This window comes from Cricetulus griseus, chromosome 8, assembly GCF_003668045.3.
Source record: "Cricetulus griseus strain 17A/GY chromosome 8, alternate assembly CriGri-PICRH-1.0, whole genome shotgun sequence".
NCBI classification, from domain to species: domain Eukaryota; kingdom Metazoa; phylum Chordata; class Mammalia; order Rodentia; family Cricetidae; genus Cricetulus; species Cricetulus griseus.
In genome coordinates this window covers 89,424,188-89,447,552 of record NC_048601.1, presented here as the reverse complement: position 1 = coordinate 89,447,552, position 23,365 = coordinate 89,424,188, and the positions used below count along the sequence as shown (strand labels likewise).

The 23,365-nt window shown below is 38.4% G+C and overlaps 1 protein-coding gene across 1 annotated transcript in view; it reads right to left on the bottom strand.

Annotated features, from left to right (window-relative positions):
- The window catches only part of Skap2 (src kinase associated phosphoprotein 2), a 149,901-nt gene that overhangs the window by 33,781 nt on the left and 92,755 nt on the right, over positions 1 to 23,365 (bottom strand). Inside the window, exons 7-9 of the mRNA XM_027429626.2 lie at positions 17,003 to 17,127; positions 16,074 to 16,137; positions 15,589 to 15,723 (exon numbers count right to left, since the gene is read on the bottom strand). Of these exons, the coding sequence (XP_027285427.1) occupies positions 15,589 to 15,723; positions 16,074 to 16,137; positions 17,003 to 17,127 (324 nt within the window). The remainder of the gene's footprint in view (positions 1 to 15,588; positions 15,724 to 16,073; positions 16,138 to 17,002; positions 17,128 to 23,365) is intronic.

The following is a 23,365-nucleotide window of genomic DNA, read 5'->3' as shown; positions in this document are numbered from 1 at the left end:
ACCTGTTGTCTGCAGCCATATCTCCTTACACATGACTTTACAAACACCCTTGAGTGTTCTAGGGTCAGGACTGCAGCTTAGTTGGTAGAGTGCTAGCCTAGCATGCAGGAATTCTTGTATCCTTGCCCTAATGCTTCATAAAGCAGACACGTGGGGCATGCCCCTAAGCTCAGCACTCAGGAGGTGGAGGCAGGAGGGATGCCAAGTTCAAGACCATCCTTGGCTATGACCCTACCTCCTCCCTGCCCCCCCAAAGTTCAGTGTACCTTCAAATATTATTTACATTTTTAATTTTAAAACATGGTATGCCTCATCAAGCAGCTGCAAAGTAAAATTAGTTATAGTAAAATGATCAAAGCAGGAGTTTATCCCACTTATACTCCCAAGAGTCTCAATGGAATGACATAAATGCAAACAAAGGCTGTGCCTCAGAAGTCACCCCCCCCCAATAGCTTTATGGATTCGGCCAAATCACACTTGCTCAACTTCAATTTTCTCATCTGAAAAACAAAAATTACAATGTGTACCCCAGAGAATTTACTCTGAGGACATAAAGTAACCAATGTACACTGAATAGCAGTTTCATAGCAGTTGTCGTATGAGGATTTACTGTGTGCAAAGACTACTAGGCACTTTGTACTTAAATCTCATTCAATCCTCAAAATCCTTTGAGGAAGATACACCATTATTCCCACTTTCCAGATGAAGAAATAGAGGCAAGGAAACATTTCAGGAACCATTGCTGCAAACACAACTGGAGGAAGGAGTGGCAGGATATGAACCTGGGCAGTCTGCTTCAGAGCCCAGTTCTTCCTGTCACTGTAGATTCTGTATATGTCACTTGTTCATATACTCATCAGTTAACTAACCAGCACTTTAGCCTTCTGATGTAACATGGAACTTAGGAAAAGGATAATCTCATGGTGTCATATTGATATATACTCCTGTTTTTAACACTCTTCAGTGACAAAGTAACACGGCTAACTGACAATAACACATCCTCCCTGAAAGTAGTATCCGCTGCTGAAAAACTGGAGAGTCAATTTTGTAATGGCCACAGAAAATGGAAAGCATGGCATTTGCCCCTTTCATTTTTCTTTCTGTTGGAAAGCAGCTTGCAAATGGAAAAATAGCGTCCATCACCTCCCTCCCAGAGACTGAACATGATGAAAGACAGAGGAAGGCCAAGCCCTGAAGCAGGCAGAGCTGAGAACTGCTTCCATCCTAGCCAGGAGCCCAGGGAAACTGATCAATCCTGAAGAAGATAGCCCTAGCTCCTCACTAGAGTTGACTGCAGTAAGACATAACAAATGAAGTAAATTAAAGCACTTTACACAACACAAAGAATAGCACTCTCAAAATACAGATTTACATGGACCTATCAGGGGCTGGCTTGATATTCAGAATGACAATTAAGAAGCTTCCAATTCTAAGGTAGATGGTATTTTCTTGGCACGGAGATGAATTTGTTTTAAAGCATTTTATAATGGCCAGGAAAAAGAAGACATCCTAGAACCACGGTATTTCTGTAGAATGGGGCTCCCCCAAAGAAGCAAGGAAGAACTGTAGGGAGGAAGGGAAGGCGAACACACAATGCTCATCTGATGGAGGGTTCCTGTAAAATAGTATTTTTTATAGTATTTTATATTCTTCCAAACACATAGAATAGAAGTCTGAGCTTAAAAAATAAAAGCCTTGTTCAGGTTTGGCTCCCTAAAGGGACAGGCTGAACTCTCATTTGGAAGTTTCCCGTCCTTGGATTCCAGAAATAAAGCCAACATAAACAAAATGTTTTATGTAACAGAGCCAAGGCATTTTTAATGTACATGACAGGCAAGCTGTAGCTGATTTTTTCAAGGTCACACACAGCATTTCAGAGTAGGAAATTGAGTAAACTTAAACTTCCCACCCTGCAAGGACAAATCCCTGCCACTTTAGGGACCAAAGGCTGTACAGAGTCAGGACTGCAAAGCCAACCCTTCCCCTGCTTTCCAGTATGAGGAAGCACTGTTGCTTTCCTATCCTCAGAACATTACTGTTCAGAGACTATTTTTTAATGTAAGCCTGACATTTAATAAGCATATCCTGGCACTTCTAGTTGGCAAAATGTTATGCTATAACTATGTACACTACATTAAAGTACAATTCAGGGCTTTATTTCCATCTAATTAAATATGTAATCAAATATGTAAATTTAGTAGCTGGTCCACTATCATCTTTAAAGGACCATTCAATGTTTATTGTCCTTGCTTAAGAGTGAATCATCAATTTAAAGACAATACATAAAATAACAGTGGAAACTCTCCTGAACTGCTTAGCCCACCTAGAAGAGTGATGCTGACTCTCCAAATGTTGTCTAATTATGGGACTTAGTTACTCTCACTCTGCCTAAAGAAAGGCAGTTATCAGCAGTGGTTACAGAATTCAGGTAGCTTTGTTAAAATGGCTTTATTATATGACCCTTTACTTAGCTTTGGAAAACAATTTCTAGATTAAAAAAAGTCAAGAAGAAAAATTATCTCAATATAGTCCAGGGTAGTGAAGAAATACAATATAGGACTTGGCATGTGTCCACAGGAAAAGTCTGGCTCCCAGATGCTTCTTGCCAACCCACAGTAGATTCAGTAATGTTTAAACAACTGACAATGTACACTCCTAGCACTGATGACATAGGGACCAAAACTCTGCAGGAGCCTGTCTCATAAGCATTTTCATGTACTGAAAACTAAAATCCAAACAAAAAAATCATAGACACACACAACACCACACATTTTACTGAGTAAAAGATGCAACATGCATAATAATATTCTTTATAGTAAGTAGATGCCACCAAATTAATTAAGACTTACATAAGGTATATCACCTCAACAAAACAAAACATCTCAATATTTTTATTGTATTAGTCCTTGAGAATGAGTGTAACCATGAAGTAGCTGAGGCAAACAGACAACTGTCTCCACAGCTCACTCATTATAATACTATTATATAATATCCACGACCTCCTAGAGCCTGTGGCTAACATGTGCTGGTTTGAATCGAATGAAATTGTATTTGGCTATTTTTGACCTTCTCAAATTGCACTCTTGTAAGATTTGAGGGTAAAATGAAAATTCTGACATGGACTTTTGACAGCAAGTGGCAGCTGAACATTCTTAGACATGAAATGCCAATGTTTCTTTATAACTGGCCATTAAGTGCATCATGAACGCAACAGTCTTTCCAAACAAGAATATTCTGAGTAAAATCTGCATTTACTATAGTATACACTCAAGCATAAACAAATATTGTTACTATTTAATATCAAACTGTCACAGATTTAGCCAATAGTGAAGAAGCCATGACACAGACAGAATGACTTTGTGAGACTTTTTTTCCTATTCCCAGATGACACGTTTCTCTGAGATGATATTCTCTCTCTCTTGATACCAAACAACTTCTGTCACATAATGTTTATGTCATATGAGTTTTACCAATAAATGGTAAAACAAAATAAAACCAAACCCTAGTTTGATTTTCTGAGAGAAAAAAAATTGACTGGCACAAGAAATAAAACAAGTTATTTAAATTAGGACTTCAGTTGATTGGAATGCCAACTCCATTTTTACTACATACTCCAAAACTGCCATGTTGGTCTGACTTAGTAAGACTTCAAATGCAAATATCTATTACTCTTAAGCATTTGAAACTAGCCTGTGACAGACTTTGATGATCCCCCATGGGAGCCCTCACCCTCCCTGAGGAGTGGATGGGGTGTGGGGTGGGGGGAAGGTGGGGGGTATGGGAGGACAGGAGGGAGAGGCAACTGGGATTGGTATGTAAATAAGATCTTTTTATTTAAATAAAAATTTAAAAATACTATAGTCTGCATGTAGCTCTGGATGTACCTTACTATAATTTTTCCGATAAATCTTTGTGTAATACAAATGTCATTTGTGCTCTAAATTGTATCAAGAAGCCACTTAGGATAACTTACTTCATAAAGCCAACAGACTTGGATATACCTAGCATGGAGCCCTGTCTATAGCAAACACGCAGAATTTTGTTTATCTAACCCGAATTCAAGTTTATAAATCCCAGGACTGTAATTAAATCTCTGTTGCAGGTTCTTTGTAGCAATAATCAATTTCTCCTGCTGAAGAATGTAACCTTTAGCAGCAATATGGTCAATGGCCAAGCTGAAACAAACTTGTCTTTCTCTGTGTGTCCAAGAGGACAGACAGACTATGCAGGGTGGGACAGGAGTAGCAGCTTAAATATCTGAGACGAAACTCTGGGCCTGAGATGAACAGAGAGCTTCAAGTGAGACCCCCACCACCTCAGAATAGCTACTGGGAAGCTTTTGCCTTCCGGGTCTCTGGAAAGTGCTGGGCTTTCTGAGGAATCAAAACCTCAAGTTTGTACAATATTCAAACTTCTACAACCTCAAGTACAATGCTCCCAAGTCCAGAAACCTGACACCATTGTGAAATCCTTGAGGCCCCAGCAGTAGCAAAAGCAGAATCGTGGAGGAAAACCTCCAGAACCTGGGTCCACAGAACTCCCCAGGGGAAGGTGCAAACCTGACAAGCTGACAGTATTTGGAGCTAGAAGAGCAGCCAAGTAAACATGCTGGCCCTGTGTGGCCAGCACTACTAGAAGTTATCGCTGCTCTACTAGAATGCTTAAACACAGAAATTAGGGAGAAAGCCAATGAATGCAAATCTTCATGTTCAGACCTTTGCCAAGCTAGAGATGCAAACCATACAACATTATTAGCTTGGCCCCTTTGCCTTCTTCCTAGGGCGGATCCCATGTGGATATCTTCTGGGGCTTTGGGCCATCTGTTTTTTAATGTCTCAAGCAATGGAGTTTATTTCACCACTTCCTTTGGAAAGTCTCTTTTTTTAAAATTTTTATTTAAGGGGGACAAAACCAAAAGTAGATATAAATGTTAAAGCAATTCAGTTATTTTTCAAGTATTCCTATTTATGAATCCTTTCTTGAAAGCTTTCATGAGTACACGTCCCCACTTTGAATATGCAATAATCTGACCTCCAAAGAGAACACTAGCTGCCCACGTCTCAGTGTGTTCAAGGCATCTGTGTTTTACTAAGCTCCTGTACCTTTTCACACTTTCATCCGCATGCTCTAAAGATGGTGATTACAACCACATAGAGCATTCAGACAGGCCCTTCCAGATACCTCATCCCACTGGACACAGGCTTGGTTCAGAACTTTGCTTCTTAGCAGTTTCTCATTGGTCTTTTGTTACATTCATCCTTTGGTTAACACACTCTAACACTGTCAACAGTATACACTAGCATGGTGGCTGTTGGACTAAAAATTGCTGTGTGTGTGTGTGTGTGTGTGTGTGTGTGTGTGTGTGTGTGTGTGTGCGCCTGCCAGCGTGCACTCTCGAGTGTGCAAGCACTCGTGTGAGTCACATGATTAATTTAATTGACTTATTTAAAAACCAGGTTTTTTTTTCTCTACTGTTCTCACTTTGTATTTCACTTTTTCAGCTTTCCCTTGCTCACTGATGAGAAGAGATAACCTTTCCAGATGCCTTTAAATGAATGTTCAGCTGCCATGAAAGAGTAAACAAACACCTGGGCTCAAGCCTTACGCATCTCTACACGCTTTGGGTTACTGTCGTTTACACCTACGTCTTACGTGACATTCATTTATAAATATTTATTTATGGATTTTTTTTGGTTTTGTTTTATTTTTTTCAAGACAAGGTTTCTCTGTGCAGTCCTGGAACTCACTGTGTAAACCAGGCTGGCCTTGAATTTAGAGATCCACCTGCTTCTGCCTCAAGTGGTGTGATTAAAGGCATGTGCCGCCACTACCCAGCTTTATTTATGCTTGTAAATCACCTTGACACACCACATCAGGGTGTTTCTAGGAAGCTCTGAGTGAGATGTGAGCCACTTTCAAGAGAGAAAGACGATGGAGCACACATGATGCTATCTGGTGGTTAAGAGGGTGCGATGGGCAACACGGGATCAGGCACAGAGCTTGTGGGCTATGAGAGGAAGTTAGTTTAATGGAAGGGAAGAGGGAGAGGGAGACTGGGGAAACGGACTCAAGCAGCCCATAGCTGTTCCTAGGCCTTCCTCCTTTTAGTCCTCCAAGAATGCCCAGAAGAAGCACTGCCTAAGCATCTCTAGCCCCTGGTAACCTCCCTTTACTAGCACTCAAACTGCTTGTGTGACTCTCATAGCTCAGCTTATTTTTAAACAGGGAGATCATCGTTGGCATACTGACTACACCAGAGTCCCACAGGGTAGCCTTCAAAACTCAGTCACAGTCCTGTGCTCGTCACATCTTCTCTTCCTATTGCCTTTAATGAGTGAGTGGGCACAGAGCCGAATGTCATTTCCTGGGGAATGCCTCACTAGAGATGACTAGTACACCAGAGGGACTGGTAATCCAAGTCAGTCCTGCTGCTAAGAGTAGATGATCTATCTTTAATGGTACAAAGGACTGGTGAAATGAGAGCTTTTCATCACTCAATGTATTCTATTACATAAATTCATTTGAGATGCTCCCTGGGGCAGTCATGTTAAAGTTCAACGAAGCTTTGGGCAATCAGGCAGGCTTCAACACTGACAGCATACAATGTGGCAATCATTCTTTTAGGCTTCTGTGATAATAGATGTTATTTGGGCAAGGATTATCTTGGTTTCTCTTTAACTAATGAGTCCACTAACTAAAGGCTGGTACTGCTGAAGACACAGTTTCTGGAATTCTAAGGAAGAAGGTAATAAGGGATATGCCAAGCAACACAGGCTTGCTTCATGCCTTGAGGCACTTAAAGTATCCATTTTTATGTTTGCCAAATAGCTATATGAAAAGTAAAATCACAAGATTTATACAACAGCAGAAGAGAAAAAAAGCCACCCAGTGGTATGTGATTCATTCCAAGGCAAGGGTGCTGGGAAGGTTTGGACAAGTTGGACCAGTACAAGCTGGACTGACAGAGAGGCTTTCTGGGTGGGTTCAGTTTGACCTGGGCCTAGAGGAAGTGGGGAGGACCATGTGCAAAAGTGAACAAAGCAAAGAAAGAGCAACCGCCATGCCATGTGGATTGGAGGTGGGCAAAAACCCCAAGCTGGGAAAGGACACTAAGTAACCACTGCATCCCAGGAGACTGGCCAGAATGAGACTTCAGTGCAGAACTCTGAGGGCAACCGAGAGGGATGTGTGCTCTAACCTACAGTTGACAGACGGCCCGTCTTTGAATGTTAGAGGAGCAGAAACATAGCGTGTAAGAAATATACAAATTCCCCTTTTTCTTGAAACGATTTCCCTTATTAAGTGATTTCTAAAGGAGCTTTGAAGTTTATATGCATTATCTCCACACTCAGATAATCACCAGTGGGTATGATAACACTGCATTTGTCACCATATATGCCAGTGTATGGTACTGCGCTATCCTGTACTTATAAAAACACTGCATTACACCCCCCAAACTATACAGAATTATAATGTCATCTTAATTACTCATAATGGAATGACCACAAATCTCTACCCAAGTTGAGTTATTTAAACTATTAAAACGGAATGGCATGGTAAGTATACAGAACTTAAGGAACAGTTTTTATTGTTTCTGTTGCAGTGACCATGAAGACTGGAGACAGGTGTGAACAGAGAAAATACTGAATGTGAGGTCCAAGACTGATGACTGGGTGAAGATCAATGACTTTGAAGAAGCCATTTTTGTTATGGGTAAGGACAGAAAACCAAATTTCAGGAACTAAGGGTGAACAAGTAAAATGGGCATGAAGACAGGGACCAAAGTGAGCTCTTGAAAGCATGTGCGCGGCAAACAGGAAGCAGAGGGGCTAGCCCATCAACGGGGACAAGGGGTGAGGAAAGAGGGCCAGACAAGGAGATCTGGGACCCAGCTCCAAAAAGAGCTGGAAAATGCCCCTCACCTCAGCAGCTACCAAGTATTTTTGTTCTGTGTGGAAACTTTCTGACTGGTCTCAGTTTCTCTAAGGAGGAACAAAGGGACCAGTGGATATGAAGTGGTCTGAAATTGTTTCTTTGTAAGAACTCTAATGAAGTTCTAGTAACAAGGAACACATCTATAAATGAAGGTTTTCTTTGAAACAAAATCAAGGTGAAGTCTCACTTAAGCTTAATTAAGTTAGCTTGGATTTTTTCCCACTTTGATGAAAGCTTTGCACTCTTCAACTATAGTCCTTGCTGAGGCCAGAAATGAGGAGTGCTTATATTTATCACTGGCACTTTGTTGAACTTGTCCGTTCTTATTAATCACAGCTTTAAAGTAAGCAGCCGAGATACTCTTAGGAAGCTGATATTCCCAGCTGGCCTATCTGCAGAAATAGTGAAGCTTGATACTCTCCTGCTGCAGAAAGTCTCTGCAGACACACGTGTGTGTGTGAAGCTGTGTGTACATGTGTGTGCAGGGCTGTGTTTCTGGGACCTACAGAAGCAAGAGGTTTTTGTGTAGCAACCAGAAACTTTACCATATTCTATCTTCTGAAAACATGGAGAATCAAAAGCAAAAGCTGCCCATGATCTGTTTATATTCTCTGGGAAGAAAATCTTATCTGATATATGAAGTCTCCAGTTTAAAAGCTTGGTATGAAGGTAGTTGGAAGTTAGGCCTCTAACTGGCAGGATTTCCAAGACGTTGGGTTATGTGCAGACATAAACCCTGAAGTGTGACTACCTGACCTTCTGGCACAGTGTTAGGACTGCTCATCTAAGTTTCACAGAAAAAATCCTAATGGGTCAGGCCCATTTGCAGCTTTATAAATGTCAGCATTTTTTGTTTGATTGGTGTGGCTGATATTTGCTTACTTTCTGGTTCCAAAGTTTTAATTGCATGCTATTGTTTCCTTTAGCTATGTAAATATAAATGTGTGCCTGAGAACTTACAGTTCAGAGGCTAAATAAACTAAACAATCAATAATTTCTAGTGATCTTTAAAAAATGGATCCCTTGTCCTTCTTTCCTGTCAAAGTTCTATTCCTTCTTTTGTGTCTTTCAGTCAAGGTACGCTGCAGCTGGTAGGCGATCAGTTCTGCTTGCTCATTCATCACCACACCCCTCTAACACACTTTAAAGCACAATGCACAAAATATTCATGTGGACCATTTTCATTCTCTTTCAGAACCACATATTAGGATTTCTGTTTTTTTTTTTTTTTTTTTTTTACTCATAAGTACTCAGAAATTCATTTTCCAATCTCCAAACGCAGGAACACTAGGCTGCTTTTAACTACCTTAATACAAATATTGGAAAATAAAACTCCATTCTTCATTATCATCATTATTATTACTTGTAGTTTGGAGACAGAACCCAGAGCCTTGCTAGGCAAGTGCTCGCCCTTGAGCTACATTCCCAGTCCCCTGTAAAGAATGCAGTGTATGATACACTGGAATTTGTTGAGACTTAAAATTTCAATTTATAGATTATCAGTATCCATGACTATTCTATGTGTATTCAAACAATATAGATTCATTATTACTTGCTGAGTCCACTCATATCTTTTTAGATATATTAAAATCACTAATTTTGTGGTTCAAATCCTCCCCCTCTTTACTAAATTTCTGCCTCCTTATCTAGCCATTTTCTAAGAATGGTGTGTTAAAAACATCTGTCTGGCTGAAGAAATGTTGAATTGTGGATTTTTTTTTTAAGTTTTGCATTACTGACTTAAAGTATATGTGGTCAGATAAAGCTTTATCTGTTATTATCATTAACTATTATTTGACTGTGGTCCTTTCTTGCTTTGTATTTTAAATTCTATTGCCTGATATTAATATCACCACAGAAGTTTTCTTTAGGAAGGGGCGTCAGAGTATTTAGTTCCATTTTCTTACTTTGAAACTCTCTATGTAGCTTTGTTTCATATATATATATATATATATTATATATATATATATATATATATATATATATATATATATATATATTCTACTCAATTAAAAACAATCCAATGTGATGTCCGTTGACAAGTCAATCAAGTTACCTTTATGATTATTTTTTATGATCTTATTTTTATCATATTTTCTCTGCTTCTTACTTCTCATTTCTTGCCTTATTTTTGACTTAATTCTTCTTTACAGTCACTTTGTATTTCCCCTCTATGTCATGCTTTCAGTAATCCAAAGACCCAACTTAGCCCAGCTAACTTCTTAACTGTTTGCTAAGTTTACTTCTTTTGTAAATTGAAAAGAATAAGACTTACTTTAAAAGAACCAATTTCCTGCTTCTATGTTTACTATTGCCCTTGTGCTCACACAGTTAGGGGGAAGCTGGGATTCGAGGTGATGTGTCCTTCTCTCCAAAGTCCCTTTTCTAGATCATAACAATATGCTATTCAGAGTAGATGCCATTCTGGATGTATGAGGCAGGGACACAGGAGCTAAGAGGCGACAGTGGACGGAGAGGAAGAGTGAAGAGGAGGATGCCTTGACAAAAAGTGTCAGGATAGAAATACACAAGCTAATTCTGACAGGATTTCTATGTCAGAAAAACAAACCAGCTAACTCATGATACATGAGTATATTACCTATACATGAGATCTAAAATAGGGAAACTAAAGGTTGTAAGTCAGTATTTGGCCCAAAGGAGGCAAGACAGCTGCACCCTTCAAGGTCTATATATGTATGGCAATGTACAATGCTTGGCGTATAATAGGTACACAGGAGAATTGATGAACTAAAGGTAATGAGAGCAGGCAAGAAAGATGGAAACAGAAAGAAGCGAAGAGATTGAGGACAATAAAAAATGACAGAGAAGCAAGAAGGGAGGAGGTATAAGGAAAACCAAGGAAGGAAGAAAACAAAAGGACAGTTTTTCAGTTAACAACAACAAAAAAGGATCATATTTTTGCTTTAAAATATGTAATTGCATGTTTTTAAGTGGGCAAAAAGGGTTAAAAATTGTGTCATGCTGTTATTAAGTACTAGGGTGGGCACTGCGCATTTGTTTGTGTATATGTGTGCATATAAATATGCATGCATGTGTAAATATATATAAGCACTATGTATATACAGTGATCATGATTTATGATTTTTTCCTTGGTTTTTTATAATTTCAGATAATCCTCTCATCAGAGTATGAGACTGAATACATCTAGAAATTTAACTCTAGTTATCTATTTGCGAAAACATGTTTATCTATCACCCTACATATTAGGAGACAGTATCACCAGATTTACTGTATTCAGTAACTTTCTTCAAGAAACAAGAATATGCCAGGTGGTGATGGTGCACACCTTTAATCCTAGCACTCGGGAGGCAGAGGCAGGCGGATCTCTGAATCTGAAGCCATCACGGTCTACAGAATGAGTTCCAGGATAGCTGGGCTTACACAGAGAAACTCTGTCTTGAAAAAAGAAATTAAAAGCCAAATAACAAACAAAAACAAAATAAAACAAGAACCCAAAAAGAAAAAAAAAACAAACAAACAAGAATACTAGTAGGCTTCTTGCATCAACAATACGGAAATGTTAAACACTCTGGTGTTCTGTGAAACTAAACTGACATCTTTCTATTACATTCCAAAGAAAGAATGGAAAAACTCTAGTCAGAAATTACGGTCACTTATAACAATCCTAGTGCTAGAGACTGCAAAGTTCCCATAATCTTGGTATTAACTTGGTGATATGAGTAATGAAAGGGAAATAAAGTTAAATGTATTGGGGGGCTTGTAACTATTTATTGATTAAATTTGCATTTGTGCTCACTTGCTGGAAACTAGTTCAAATTTAAGTACTCAAACACTGTTCTTTTTATGTATACTTAATAGTTTCATTGAAAAATTTATAGCTGCATTTTACTTTACATTCCATTTTAGATGCAGATAGTTGGACGGAATAAATTTAAAGTGTAATTGAATGACCAAAGGATAAAAACACCCTTTGCTGGCTCCAAATAATTCAATCTGTCATTATAGAAAAAAAAAAAAACAGAAAAAAAAAAAAAGAATTCACACACACATAGGAAAAAAAAAAAAAACCAACAGGTTAATGGAATAGAGATTTGTCTTCTTGCTTGACGTTGGCCTCTCTCTTCTAGATCACTTGCCAGAAGACATTTCCAGTGCAATTCCCCAGAAGTGGCACATTTAATAGGCTAATGGGCGTTACCATTTTTGTGACCCAGCTGATTCTATTCAATCTGTGACTAGAAAAATAGTATTGTTGTTAATCCACAATTTCCTGCCACTAAAGGGAAAAGGTCAGGCAACTTACTATATGAGGGGGAGCAAGTTAGGTTGGTTTCTGAGACTATTCCCAAGAATTGTTTCTTGTCTTTGAGATTCACAATGAGACAAAAGTACTCTTCTGTAATTTTAATAATAAACTGACCGTACATTCTGAAATTGTGCCAAACGAACTCCTTACTATGTCATCAATCAGATGAACAAACTTTGGCCAATATATTAGTTGTGCATACAAAAGTATGTTATAGTAACATCAAAATGTTTGTAAATCTAACTGGCCTATGCTAATAGCTAGCAATAAAACAGAAAAAAAAAAGATGGCAAAACATTGGGGTACTTGAATAAAAGCCCAAAACTTTCAGATTGCCCACAATAACATTCTCTCAACTCTTCCACATATACATATAAACCTCTAAACACAGAGAAATCTAGACATTTATTCTTGTTCTTTTATGAAGTTAGTTAAAAATTAATGAACAAAAAATTAAAGAGAAAACACTGCAATAAAGTTGGAATATTCTAACTGAAAAAAATCCTGCAAAACTATTTACAGTCCCACAGAATCATAAACATTTTTCAAGAAATACTTCAAACATAATTTTTAAGCAATGTTTTCTTCTTACTGTTGAGACTTAAACAATGAATGTTTATTTCACATTAAAAATACACTTACTGGAGCGGATCTTGCCTTTTCAGAAAAGAGCTTTTCAATTTAAAGTAGCATGTCAAGGCTTAGATGCTTTCTTTAGACAAATCTGTGTGCTTCACCTTTCAACTTAAGGGGGTTAGTTTTTCAACAATATGGAACTGACAGAAAACTGTGTGGAAATAATATTATTATTAAATCCATCAGACTTCAGAGACAAACACCGCCTGTACAGAACTGAACACAGACCCGCAGTCTAAAACTATGCTCCATGCTCCTCATCACACACATCTCAAAAGATTCTCAAATTTCACAGAAGCAGTGAGAACAACAAGCTTGACTCTTAACCCAGAGAGACGCCTTTTAAAATTAAAGATATCTTCCCAGTTTCAAATATTTAAATGAACAAAACATCTAACTCTGAAATAACTTTAGGGCCTCCTTTGAAAAAAATGCTCCCCTCTGTAGCTGCGGGCTTCAGCTTGACAAATCTGCTGAACTGTGCAGATGTTGGAACGGCTCTTGGTTCCACAGAGGACGGAGGAAGCAGGAGACATTCCACAGCTGCTTGCAGCAGCTCCGTTCCCAGGGGCAAAGCTGCAGGCTCTATCAAGCTCAATCACTTTGTACAGCAACTGGGGAATCCCAGGCAGAGGCAAAGAAACCCCAGAGCAGCTTAAGTTTCTCCCAGCACTACAGCAACAAGTAACACGACTTAAAGAATAACCAGTTATTTCCAACATTACGTGGCCTTGGGCCCAAAAAATGTATATATGTGGGGGAGGAGAGACAATGAGGAAGAACACCTGTAGTGAGAGAAAACACAAGATGTTCCATATTCTGAAAGCTTCAAGCTACTTAACAGGAGGCCTTCCTCAAACCTTTGCTGTAGAAACAACTGAGTATTTGATCTTTGTTCTTGGTCAAGTTTTTTCTTTGGGTGGTGGGGAGAGAATAGTGCAGTTGAAGAAACACAGAACCTAACAGTTAACTCAGTAACTGTAATGCAATCCATTGACTGTAAAGTCTTAAAGGTCTGAATGTGTATGACAGTAAACCATGCTTCAAAGCTCCACACTTGGGCTTTACTTCAGTATACACTCTCTGTGCTGCCACAGCTCCTTTTTAAAGCTTAATGTTACTGTATTAGACTAAAACCAAGCAACCAAAGATGCTGTATACCTGAGGGTAAGTGATGATACAGCCACTACTTCCTTAGGGTAAACCAGGAAATGAGGCTATAAATACACAACTCTACTCAATAATAGAAACTCCCAGGTCACTGTTCCCAGCAAATACATTTTTGTGCTCAGCATCCTCCTGCAGGGTGGTACGATCTAATTCATAGGTGCAGGTGTACTTTTTGCAGTAGCTATGATTATTACTATTACTTGGTCAGAATATCACAGAGGCATTTACAAGACTTCACCAGGTATGACAACGAAAAAATAATGATGTTATATTTATTGTGGACTTGGACGAGGAAAGCATTCTGCTGAATGATAATTTGTTATCATATGTAATACCATCATAATACCATTGAACTAATAAATATGTTTTAATGACTGTGATGAAAATGACATTTGAACATTAATTTGAAACATGTTAAGTATTTTAAAAATTAATTTAAGGAATTTACATTATGGTACTACATTGCCCTAGTCAGAGAAAAATAGTCCCTGTATCTACTCTGATTATAATCTCCTTTTCTTCTCTACTAATTTCTTTTAATAGGCAGGAAAAGGGCAATATCAACCCAGAGTGTTAGTCACACAACAACAATTCTCGGTGTTGTTACAGTCCAAGAATTATAAATTTCAGATTATTATTTTTCTGTTTTAGAAACCACACAGTCTGGGGAGGCAGAGGCAGGCAGATCTCTGTGAGTTAGAGGCCAGACTGGTCTACAGAGTGAGTTCCAGGACAACCTTCAAAACAATACAGAGAAACCCTGTCTAGAAAACACCCCAAATAATAATAATAATAATAATAATAATAATAATAATAATAATAATATAAAAAACAAAACACAACAACAACAACAAAAACCCACAGTCGAGGATCCAACAGGTAATTAATTCTACTGTATAACAAGTACTGAAGTGTATCAACACTCCGCCAGGCCTGAACATTTAAAGTAAGAAGACCAAAAGGTTTGATTTCCTGTTTGATAAAATCCCGATTAGAAAAACATTCCTCAAGCCTGAAAGATCTTTGTTTACAGTTCAGCAACATTCCTCCAAGACAGTGCAATGTCCTCCAGCAGGCAGGACTAGAGAGCAGAAGCTAGTGACATATGGGGTGTGCATGGAACTTCTGGTAATTGGAAGTTCCAAGACAGAAAAAAAAAAAAAAAAAAAAAGATGTCTGAGTTGGTGGAAAAAACTGTAAGGCAAGTCAATTTTTTAATTAAAAAATTATGTAGCATAAACAATGCTAATGAGCCAAAAGTCCCAAGAGATGAGGATTGTATCTGCTTCATTTTAGGTCCCTTTCACTTTTCATAAGTGTACACCCTGCACTTGAAATGCAGCAAGCAGAAACCTTTTCATAAAACAGAGTTATGAAGGTTTTCTTTGTCTTTGTTCTTAATAGCTCAGCATTTCCTACTCAAGTTGTCAATTTGATGACAAATGACACACACACACACACACACACACACACACACGGGGGGGGGGGGGGGGGCATAAACATAAATACGGATCAGAAGAGCCATGATCACTTTTAGTGCATCACCACAATATAGATACCTGGAAGTTCCTCATAAATTTCATCATCAATTGGCTGGTTCCTTGATAGGCTGCTGACCGGAAGAGGATGATCGACGTCATCATATAATTCTCCTCTTTCGTCATCATCCTCTGGAATCACATCGGATCCCATGTCTTCAAAGCACATTTTGTGAAGCAAATTTTAAAAGAATGCAAAAGAGACTTAAGATTGTGTTTCTTAAATGAACACAACTCTACAAACTAATACCCACATGCTATGCTTTTAAATTAAAACATATTTAAATGGTTTTGTAAGTGTGTGAGTCTTAAAGTTAAAAACTGTATTCAAGGGAAGCTGCTTTAATAAACCCAAGGGAATGGACAATATTACACCAAGAGAGCATGTCAGTATTCTCTTGATCATTCTCAGAAGTCAGTTAGGCTTTATATGTGACAACCCAATCCTACCCAGTCCTAAATTAATATTTAAGGAACATGAAATCATGTCCAACTGGTTCTCTTACCTTGTAATATAAATTTCAGCTGCTGGACCCATTCTTCAGCATCTTTGGGAGAAGCTGCTGTAAACTAATGAAAAAATTCAAACAATAAGAACCAAAATTGTAACAGCAATAAAAGGTATGTTGCATTCTTATCATTTCTTAAGAACATTAGTGATTCCTTTCATGTCTAAGGTACTGTTCTTGCAAGGATGCTTCTTATAATGTACAGTTAATTTTGACAAATTTGTGTAATTGAAGCAGAGGATGATGGATTTGAAACTCTGATCAGCAGCTGGCAGCTGCACAGGGAAAAACGCTGCTTCTCTTCATCAATGTCAAAGGCTGAACTGATGAACAGAATTTGCCCTTGACAATTAGAAGACATCCATGAATTTCTTTAGACTGCTGGCTACAGTTTTCTTAAAAATGTTCTTGTCAGATTTCAACACACTACCTGACAACTTAATTAACTGGCTTTCAACTGCAATCTCAGATATTTAAAACTTATTAAACATACATTCCATATTGATGCCTAGCTGATGGCTCTTGAATGGTAGAGTTGATAATGTGTCTTTATCTTCATTTTCTCCCACACCCCTAAGCAATACAATATGCATTAATACTCTAATATTTTTCCTTTGATGATTTCATTCTTTCTGCTATGTAATTCTTTTAGGAAGTCACACAGTTCCATTAAAGTAGATGTAAAATATTACATGTGATGTGATTGATAAATTACAAATTCATTTGGTCTTTTGCAAGGATGGATCACCTGAGCTGATCAGAAATTTTTAAATGTATTTCCTCTTTATATGAATGTTCAATGTATAAAACAGTATTTTTATTATTGATATGTCAGGGAAAGCTTTTTTAATAAAATGTTAATGTCTGTATAAATGAAATTAGAACATCTTATAAAGTTAATTTTAAGGCAACATAAAAATTCCAACCTGATAGACACGTTTATCAGGAGCACAGATTTCAAAACAGCAATCTTTCTTTCCATCCTTTCTGAGGGTGTTGTTCATTCTGACATCGTAGCCCTCAATTGCAAATTCACCTTTCTGTTGTTTGTCTATAGAAGATAAAAGCCAAGTTAGAGTTTCCTTCACCACAGTGAATATAAATGCCCGATTATCTCTTATTGAGGTTTTCTTTGTCAAGTCTCGGGAGAAATTTCAGTCAGCTACTTTAGCATTCTGAGCTGTGAAAGTGTTAGTGAACCAGAGGAGGAGGTCTGGGGATGGTATGGTGGTGGTGGTTTTCAGAAGGAGGCGAGGAAATACATAAGAGAAAATCTAACCACTAGAACTTAAAATTGCTAGAAATTTTAGTTTCAGGGAGCCGGTGGTAGAAGTGCCTTCTTGAAGCTTGCTGGACCTTCTTATTTACTGTCTTGGCCTTCCCTTAGTACTACCACCAAGTTGGAGTGCTCCTTTACAGAAAAGTTTTCTTCTTTACTCTTAAAAGAAAAAAAAAAAAAAAAAGGAAACCAAGCATGAAGCAAGAGCCAAATATGTGGCTGGAGCAGAGTAAAAAGGCAAGTAAGCTGACATTGCTGAAGAGGGTTCTCCAGACAGTCCAGACAACCCGGGAAAGGAAAGTGCACCTGACCATATCAGGGTACAGTCAAAGGAAAGATGGCTTCGGTTTGGTTAAGTATTATTGCAAAGATAAACAAAACAGAACAGAAACAAAAAGTTTAATACTCTAAAACTAAGAACATCAGCTTTCTTTATTAGGTTGTGCCATTTTGATAGAAAAAGCTACACAGCAATAGGGTTTTTTTGTTTTTTGTTTTTTTCACATTAACATACAACACCAAAATCAGGAGTAGGGACAAAGTGTCTGTTTTACTGAGCACAGGGTGAAGTACAGAAATGCTTTCATAATGCAAGGCCAAGAATAAAATACATATCTTCTTTTCTTAAATATACTAATTTAGCACCTGAAGTAACATCACTTTTTAAAGGGCATGGAGACCATATGTTGTCCAAAATGTCAAATGAGAAAAAAATATGAGTTAGATAGGCATGACCTAAGACTGAACAATCTATTTAGTCATAATTTATATATCTGGGTGACTAAAAAATTCTAGTTAAAGTTTTTGAACTTCATTTGGTTGAAAAATTCCATACTTCACTGTAAGCTTTACAAAACTTTACTTTAAAAATTACAGGCCAGGTGTGTGCCTGTAAATCAGCAAGGGACCTAAGGCAAGAAGATCGTGAGTTTGAGGCCAGCTTAGACGACAGTGGGATATTGTGCATCAAAACAAAGAAAGGAGAAAGAAGGGGTATCACACTGTCCAATATGTGTTCTTTTAGATATCAGGGTAATTCTCTGATCATACGTTTAAGATGCTTTTTGCTGAATTAAACTAAGTTAATGGAGTTGAGGATGTAGTTCAGTGTACAAGATATCCTCAGTACCGACAAAAACCAAAAAGTTAAAGAGTTTCATGAGTCTAGATTATATAATTATGCCTTTCTTAAGGCCATTAGCGAATTTACATACCAACTGAATTTCCAGGAGAAAAATCTATGCAGCATGTGCAAACATGACTCATCTATGAAATTCTTCTATCCAGAGAACACTTTATACATCTGATGCTCCCCAGAATTAGTGTATGAAATACCTAACTTGAAAAATACTGAAGGAAGAGTGGAAAACAGTAAGTGGTTAAACACATCTGATTCTTTTACCATTCTCAAGGAAAAAACTAAGCCTTCATTCATTCAACAAATTTATATTAAGCACTTTAAACATGCCTGATAGTTAAGATAAAAGTTATTAATAGTACACTTTATCAGATCTTTCTCACCAAAATAAACATACATGCTTTACAAATGTAGGTATTTCCCAAATACCAGCCAATGATACACTTATACTTCAAGAGGAATTTAACTCCCACTACAAAAAATGAAAGTAATATGAGGTAAAATACTTAAGTGGTCCAGTGAAATTTTGAAAGATTTTCCTTCAACTCTGCCAGAGAAACAAGACTTCAAAGACCAGATCTGGATGAAACCTGGTCCCCACTCCAAAGCATTCAATCTCCACTCACCACCTACTCCGAAGCATAGGCTTTCTCCTGCTAATCTGACTCAGAGCTCTCATCACTGTCACATGGTGATGCTGAAAAGCATAAGGATTGGGAGCCCTGCTGGAGATGGAAAGTCAGCAGCACAGGGAAGAGCTGGGCAGAGCAACACGTCCCACGCGGGAATACCCAACACCAAAATCATGTGTCCCCAACCAACACTAGCAAAGCCACTTTACACCATCCTCCCCCAAGCACGTGGGGGGCAACATACATATCTTCATTTACAGTCTAGGAGGAGAGCCAGAGAAGCCATGAATGCAATTTCCAGTAAGCATTTCAGATTATTTAGACACACCACTATAGGACAAAGTGGAGAGGAAAAGAAAGGAAGCAACAAGATTGTGGAGCCTGGGGAGGGAGATAGCTCAGCCTGTAAAGAACCCATCTTGCAAGCATAAGGACTTCAGCTGATCCCAACAACCTAAGAAAAAGTCAGGCATGGTTGCCATGCTGGTAATCCCAGCACTGTGGGGTGGAGGCAGGCAGATACTCGAGTCTCGATGGTCAACTAAGTTATCCTAATTAATGAGATGCAGGCCAGTGAGAGACTACCTCACAAATAAGGTGGGGGAGGAAACTGAGGAATGGACTTAGTGACATCCTTACATGCTCTGTGAACATGAGGACCTGTGCTTGAATTTCCAACACCAACACCCAATACTACATGTTCTGAGCTATACTATAAAGACTAAAATTTAGAGTACTATTTTATGTGGAAAATATTATCAGCTTACATATATTTATTAAATAAAGGGCTTTATTTAATATTTATTAAATAAAGTAGTTGTATCTACAGGCTTTCACAGTGCTGGATCTCTGCTCTTCTGTCCCCTGAAATGCACACCTTCCGCTTTGCTCTCTCTTAGTCCATTTGCACTGCTGTCACACCCATTTCCGAGTAATTTGTGAACAACAGAAATTTACTTCTCAACGTTCTAGCAGATTAGAAATCCAAGATGGAGGTGCCAGCAGGTTAAACATCTGGCGGGGTCTTCCCTGGCTGCAAGTGACCATGCTGCTGCAGCACCATCTGGAGGGAGAAACATTGCGGCCTTGTAGGGCAGACGTACAAGAGAGGGCTCCAGAGTGCACTTGAACGTTTTCATTGTGTCACTCATGAGGCGAAAGCCCTCATGGTCCAATCACTTCTAAATGCCTACATCCTAATACTACCTTCTTGGAAGTGGCTTCAAATTCCAAATTTTGGATAGACACACAATTAAAATTATGGCTTTTATCCAGTAAACTTCTATTCATTCTTTATGGCCCAGTAAAATGTCCTTCTCACAAGGAAGTTTTCCCAAAGGCCCCTAGCAGTTAGTTTTCACTTCTTTGTGATCCAAGGGTATTTAATTTAAATTACTTATTATACCTCATTGAATTTATGTCTGTCTGCCTAGCCCCTGCCTCTGATTTCACAGCTTCTTATCTTCTCTATGATGCTCACACAGCTTAAGCAGTGAGCACCTTTAAGGCTCTTTGGATTCTCACTGTTGATTATATCGAGTATCTAGCAAATGTTTACCAAATAAAATGTGAATAAGTGAGTAAGTGAATGAATGAATGCCTTGATGCGAATCTGAATATCTAGGACATAGGGCGGTTGATGAATGAGGCTCATGACAATCATAGAAAAAGAAAGGAGATGGGAGGATGGATGGTTATTTCACACAGTGATAAAACCTGCACTATATATATTTTTTACTTAAGGACCTGAATGGCTATGAATAATAAATACAGAGATATTTATGGGCGTAGAGGTAAGTGCATTACATACCCTGGAGGATAGCCATACTCTTTCTAAGCTATTACTACTCTGATAGGTCAATATGGTTTTGGCACACAATACGGTAGAAAATGTGAGCTACGTTTGTGTCAAACAGTAACGAAGTATGGCTTAACCTAGTGAGTGGTAGCAACCCCGCCTCGCGCCTCTATAAACCATTTATCTCCATCCTACTTGCTTAGAGGCTTACAGTTTTCATATATCTAGGTAGCTCTTTCCAAAGTTTAAGTAATGGTTCGCACATACAATAAAGCCATACAACCCAGCTAGTTGATTACACAAAAGAAAATTAAAATGTTATTTGATAATGTTTTCCTGAAAAAAAAGATAAAGTGGCAGGAAATCGGGATCATGCCAAACAAGCAATTAAGAAATGTATAAAGGCAGATTTTTTTCAGTCCCTAAAGAGGAGGGACAGGGATTCTGGAAGAAGAGAACTGCTGCAAACAGACTTGAGACGCCTGGGAAGACACGGCACCCAGAGTGCACTACACAGGCCTGGTCTTTAAGCACCAACAAGGAAAATCAAGTGGCCAAGGGAACGAAATGAATCACAAAGCACTTAAAATGCAAACTGCTGATAATGACAGCACCAAAGGTCTAGCGATAAGAGTGAGAATGGAAATTTACCATCCCACAGATTCTAGCCAGAACTTCTTTCTATAACAGTGGCCTTTGGAGAAAAATATAAATACAAACACTCCTTTGGGTTTTAGGAAGAGTTGCTGGCTTTGAACTAACACTGACATTAGTTCATCTAAGCATTAAATAGTGACCCTCAGATCATAGCAATGAGAAGCCTAACTGAACCAAAGTTACAAGTATTTGAAACTTCTTTCTCTGAGTCTGATGGAAGCTGGACTTTTTTTTTTTTTTTTTGAGAAATGGTAAGATTTTTATGTAAATTCATAACAGTGTAGAAAACTACATTTCTACAATGGTGATGTACGTTACAATCCGTGATGATGATAACTGAACTGGACTCCATCGGCTGCCTGCTCACGAGGAGGAAGTGAAGGGCTGCAAACTGACTTCATAGAACACGCTGACGACAGAATGCAACTGGCCACTAAATCTAAAGTCATTAATCCAGAAAGGTGAGACCGACTTCTGGTAGTATGTAAAACTTCAAATTTATCTGAAATACAATAATTTCATCTGCATATTGTTCTAATAAACATGACCTGTCTTTCCTTCTTATTTTCTCTAAGAATAGAGTATTTATTTTAGAAATTTTTCACTGTTGTTTTTTGTTTTGTGTAAAACACATACCAACTTATATATATATGTGTGTGTGTGTGTGTGTGTGTGTGTGTGGTGTGTGTACACTATTCATAAAAAATCAGTGCATATTCATTATATAAAATAATGGTTTCATAATACATTTTAATCAAATCTACCATCTAGGCTATTGCTTATCTCTATAAGCAATGGCTTCTACTTTACAATATCTACCTTACAATCTGCTTTCCCTTTGAAAAAAGCAAAGCTAATTTAATATATTATAATATATATATGTATATATATATGTATAGTAAATTTCATTATTCTGTAGCTTCACTTATTCAAATAAGAAAGCTAAAATTATGAGAACTATTACTAAAATTGTGCATTAATAAAGTTTATTTACTAACAGTTTATTAACAATGACATTTATTAACTAATACTAATGAAGCATGAAGTTGTAGGTATGAAAGTTAACAGAGGGTCTATAGTGGTCACAAGTCTGAACTGTAAACTATTTCCAGGCCTGCCTTCTACCACTCTGAGAATGGACATTGTACAACTTAGCCTCTCAGTCCTTTGTTTCCCTAACATTAAAATAAATGGGATAGCTGTACAAGGCTGGGACTATGGATATGCCACAGCAGATGGAGGGGCCCATAGGGCCCTGCTTCCTGAGGAGCCATATGCAGTTAAGAGCTGATGGAGAGGGAAGGACATTTTCTTCAGTGGATAGACACTGGTGAGGTGCTCTTGCTGCTGCAACCCTAATGAAACTTACTGGGGAGGGAGGGAGGGAGGGAGGGAGAGAGGGAAGGAGAGAGGAAGAGAAAGGGAGGAAAGGAAAAGAGGGAGGGAGGGAGGAGGAGGGAGGGAGGAGGGAGGGAGGGAGGGAGGGACGGAGTAGGAATGGAGCAGTTAGAAAGGGAGGGATTAGCAGGAGGAGGGTCCGGGGAGCAAATGTAGTGTGTGATCCAAGTGCATCGTGCCCATGAGTGAAGACGTCATGGTGAGAGCTGCCATGTGCAGGGAATGGAGGAAACCCTGAATCAAAGTGAACTGTTGACATGGGCACAGCCATGCCAAGGACCAAGACCTTGCACCCATGGAAAATTGGCAAAACTGCTACCCAAGCCACACAGATTGTGGAAATTACATACAATTGATATATGTTAATAAACACTGTAAGTAAACAAA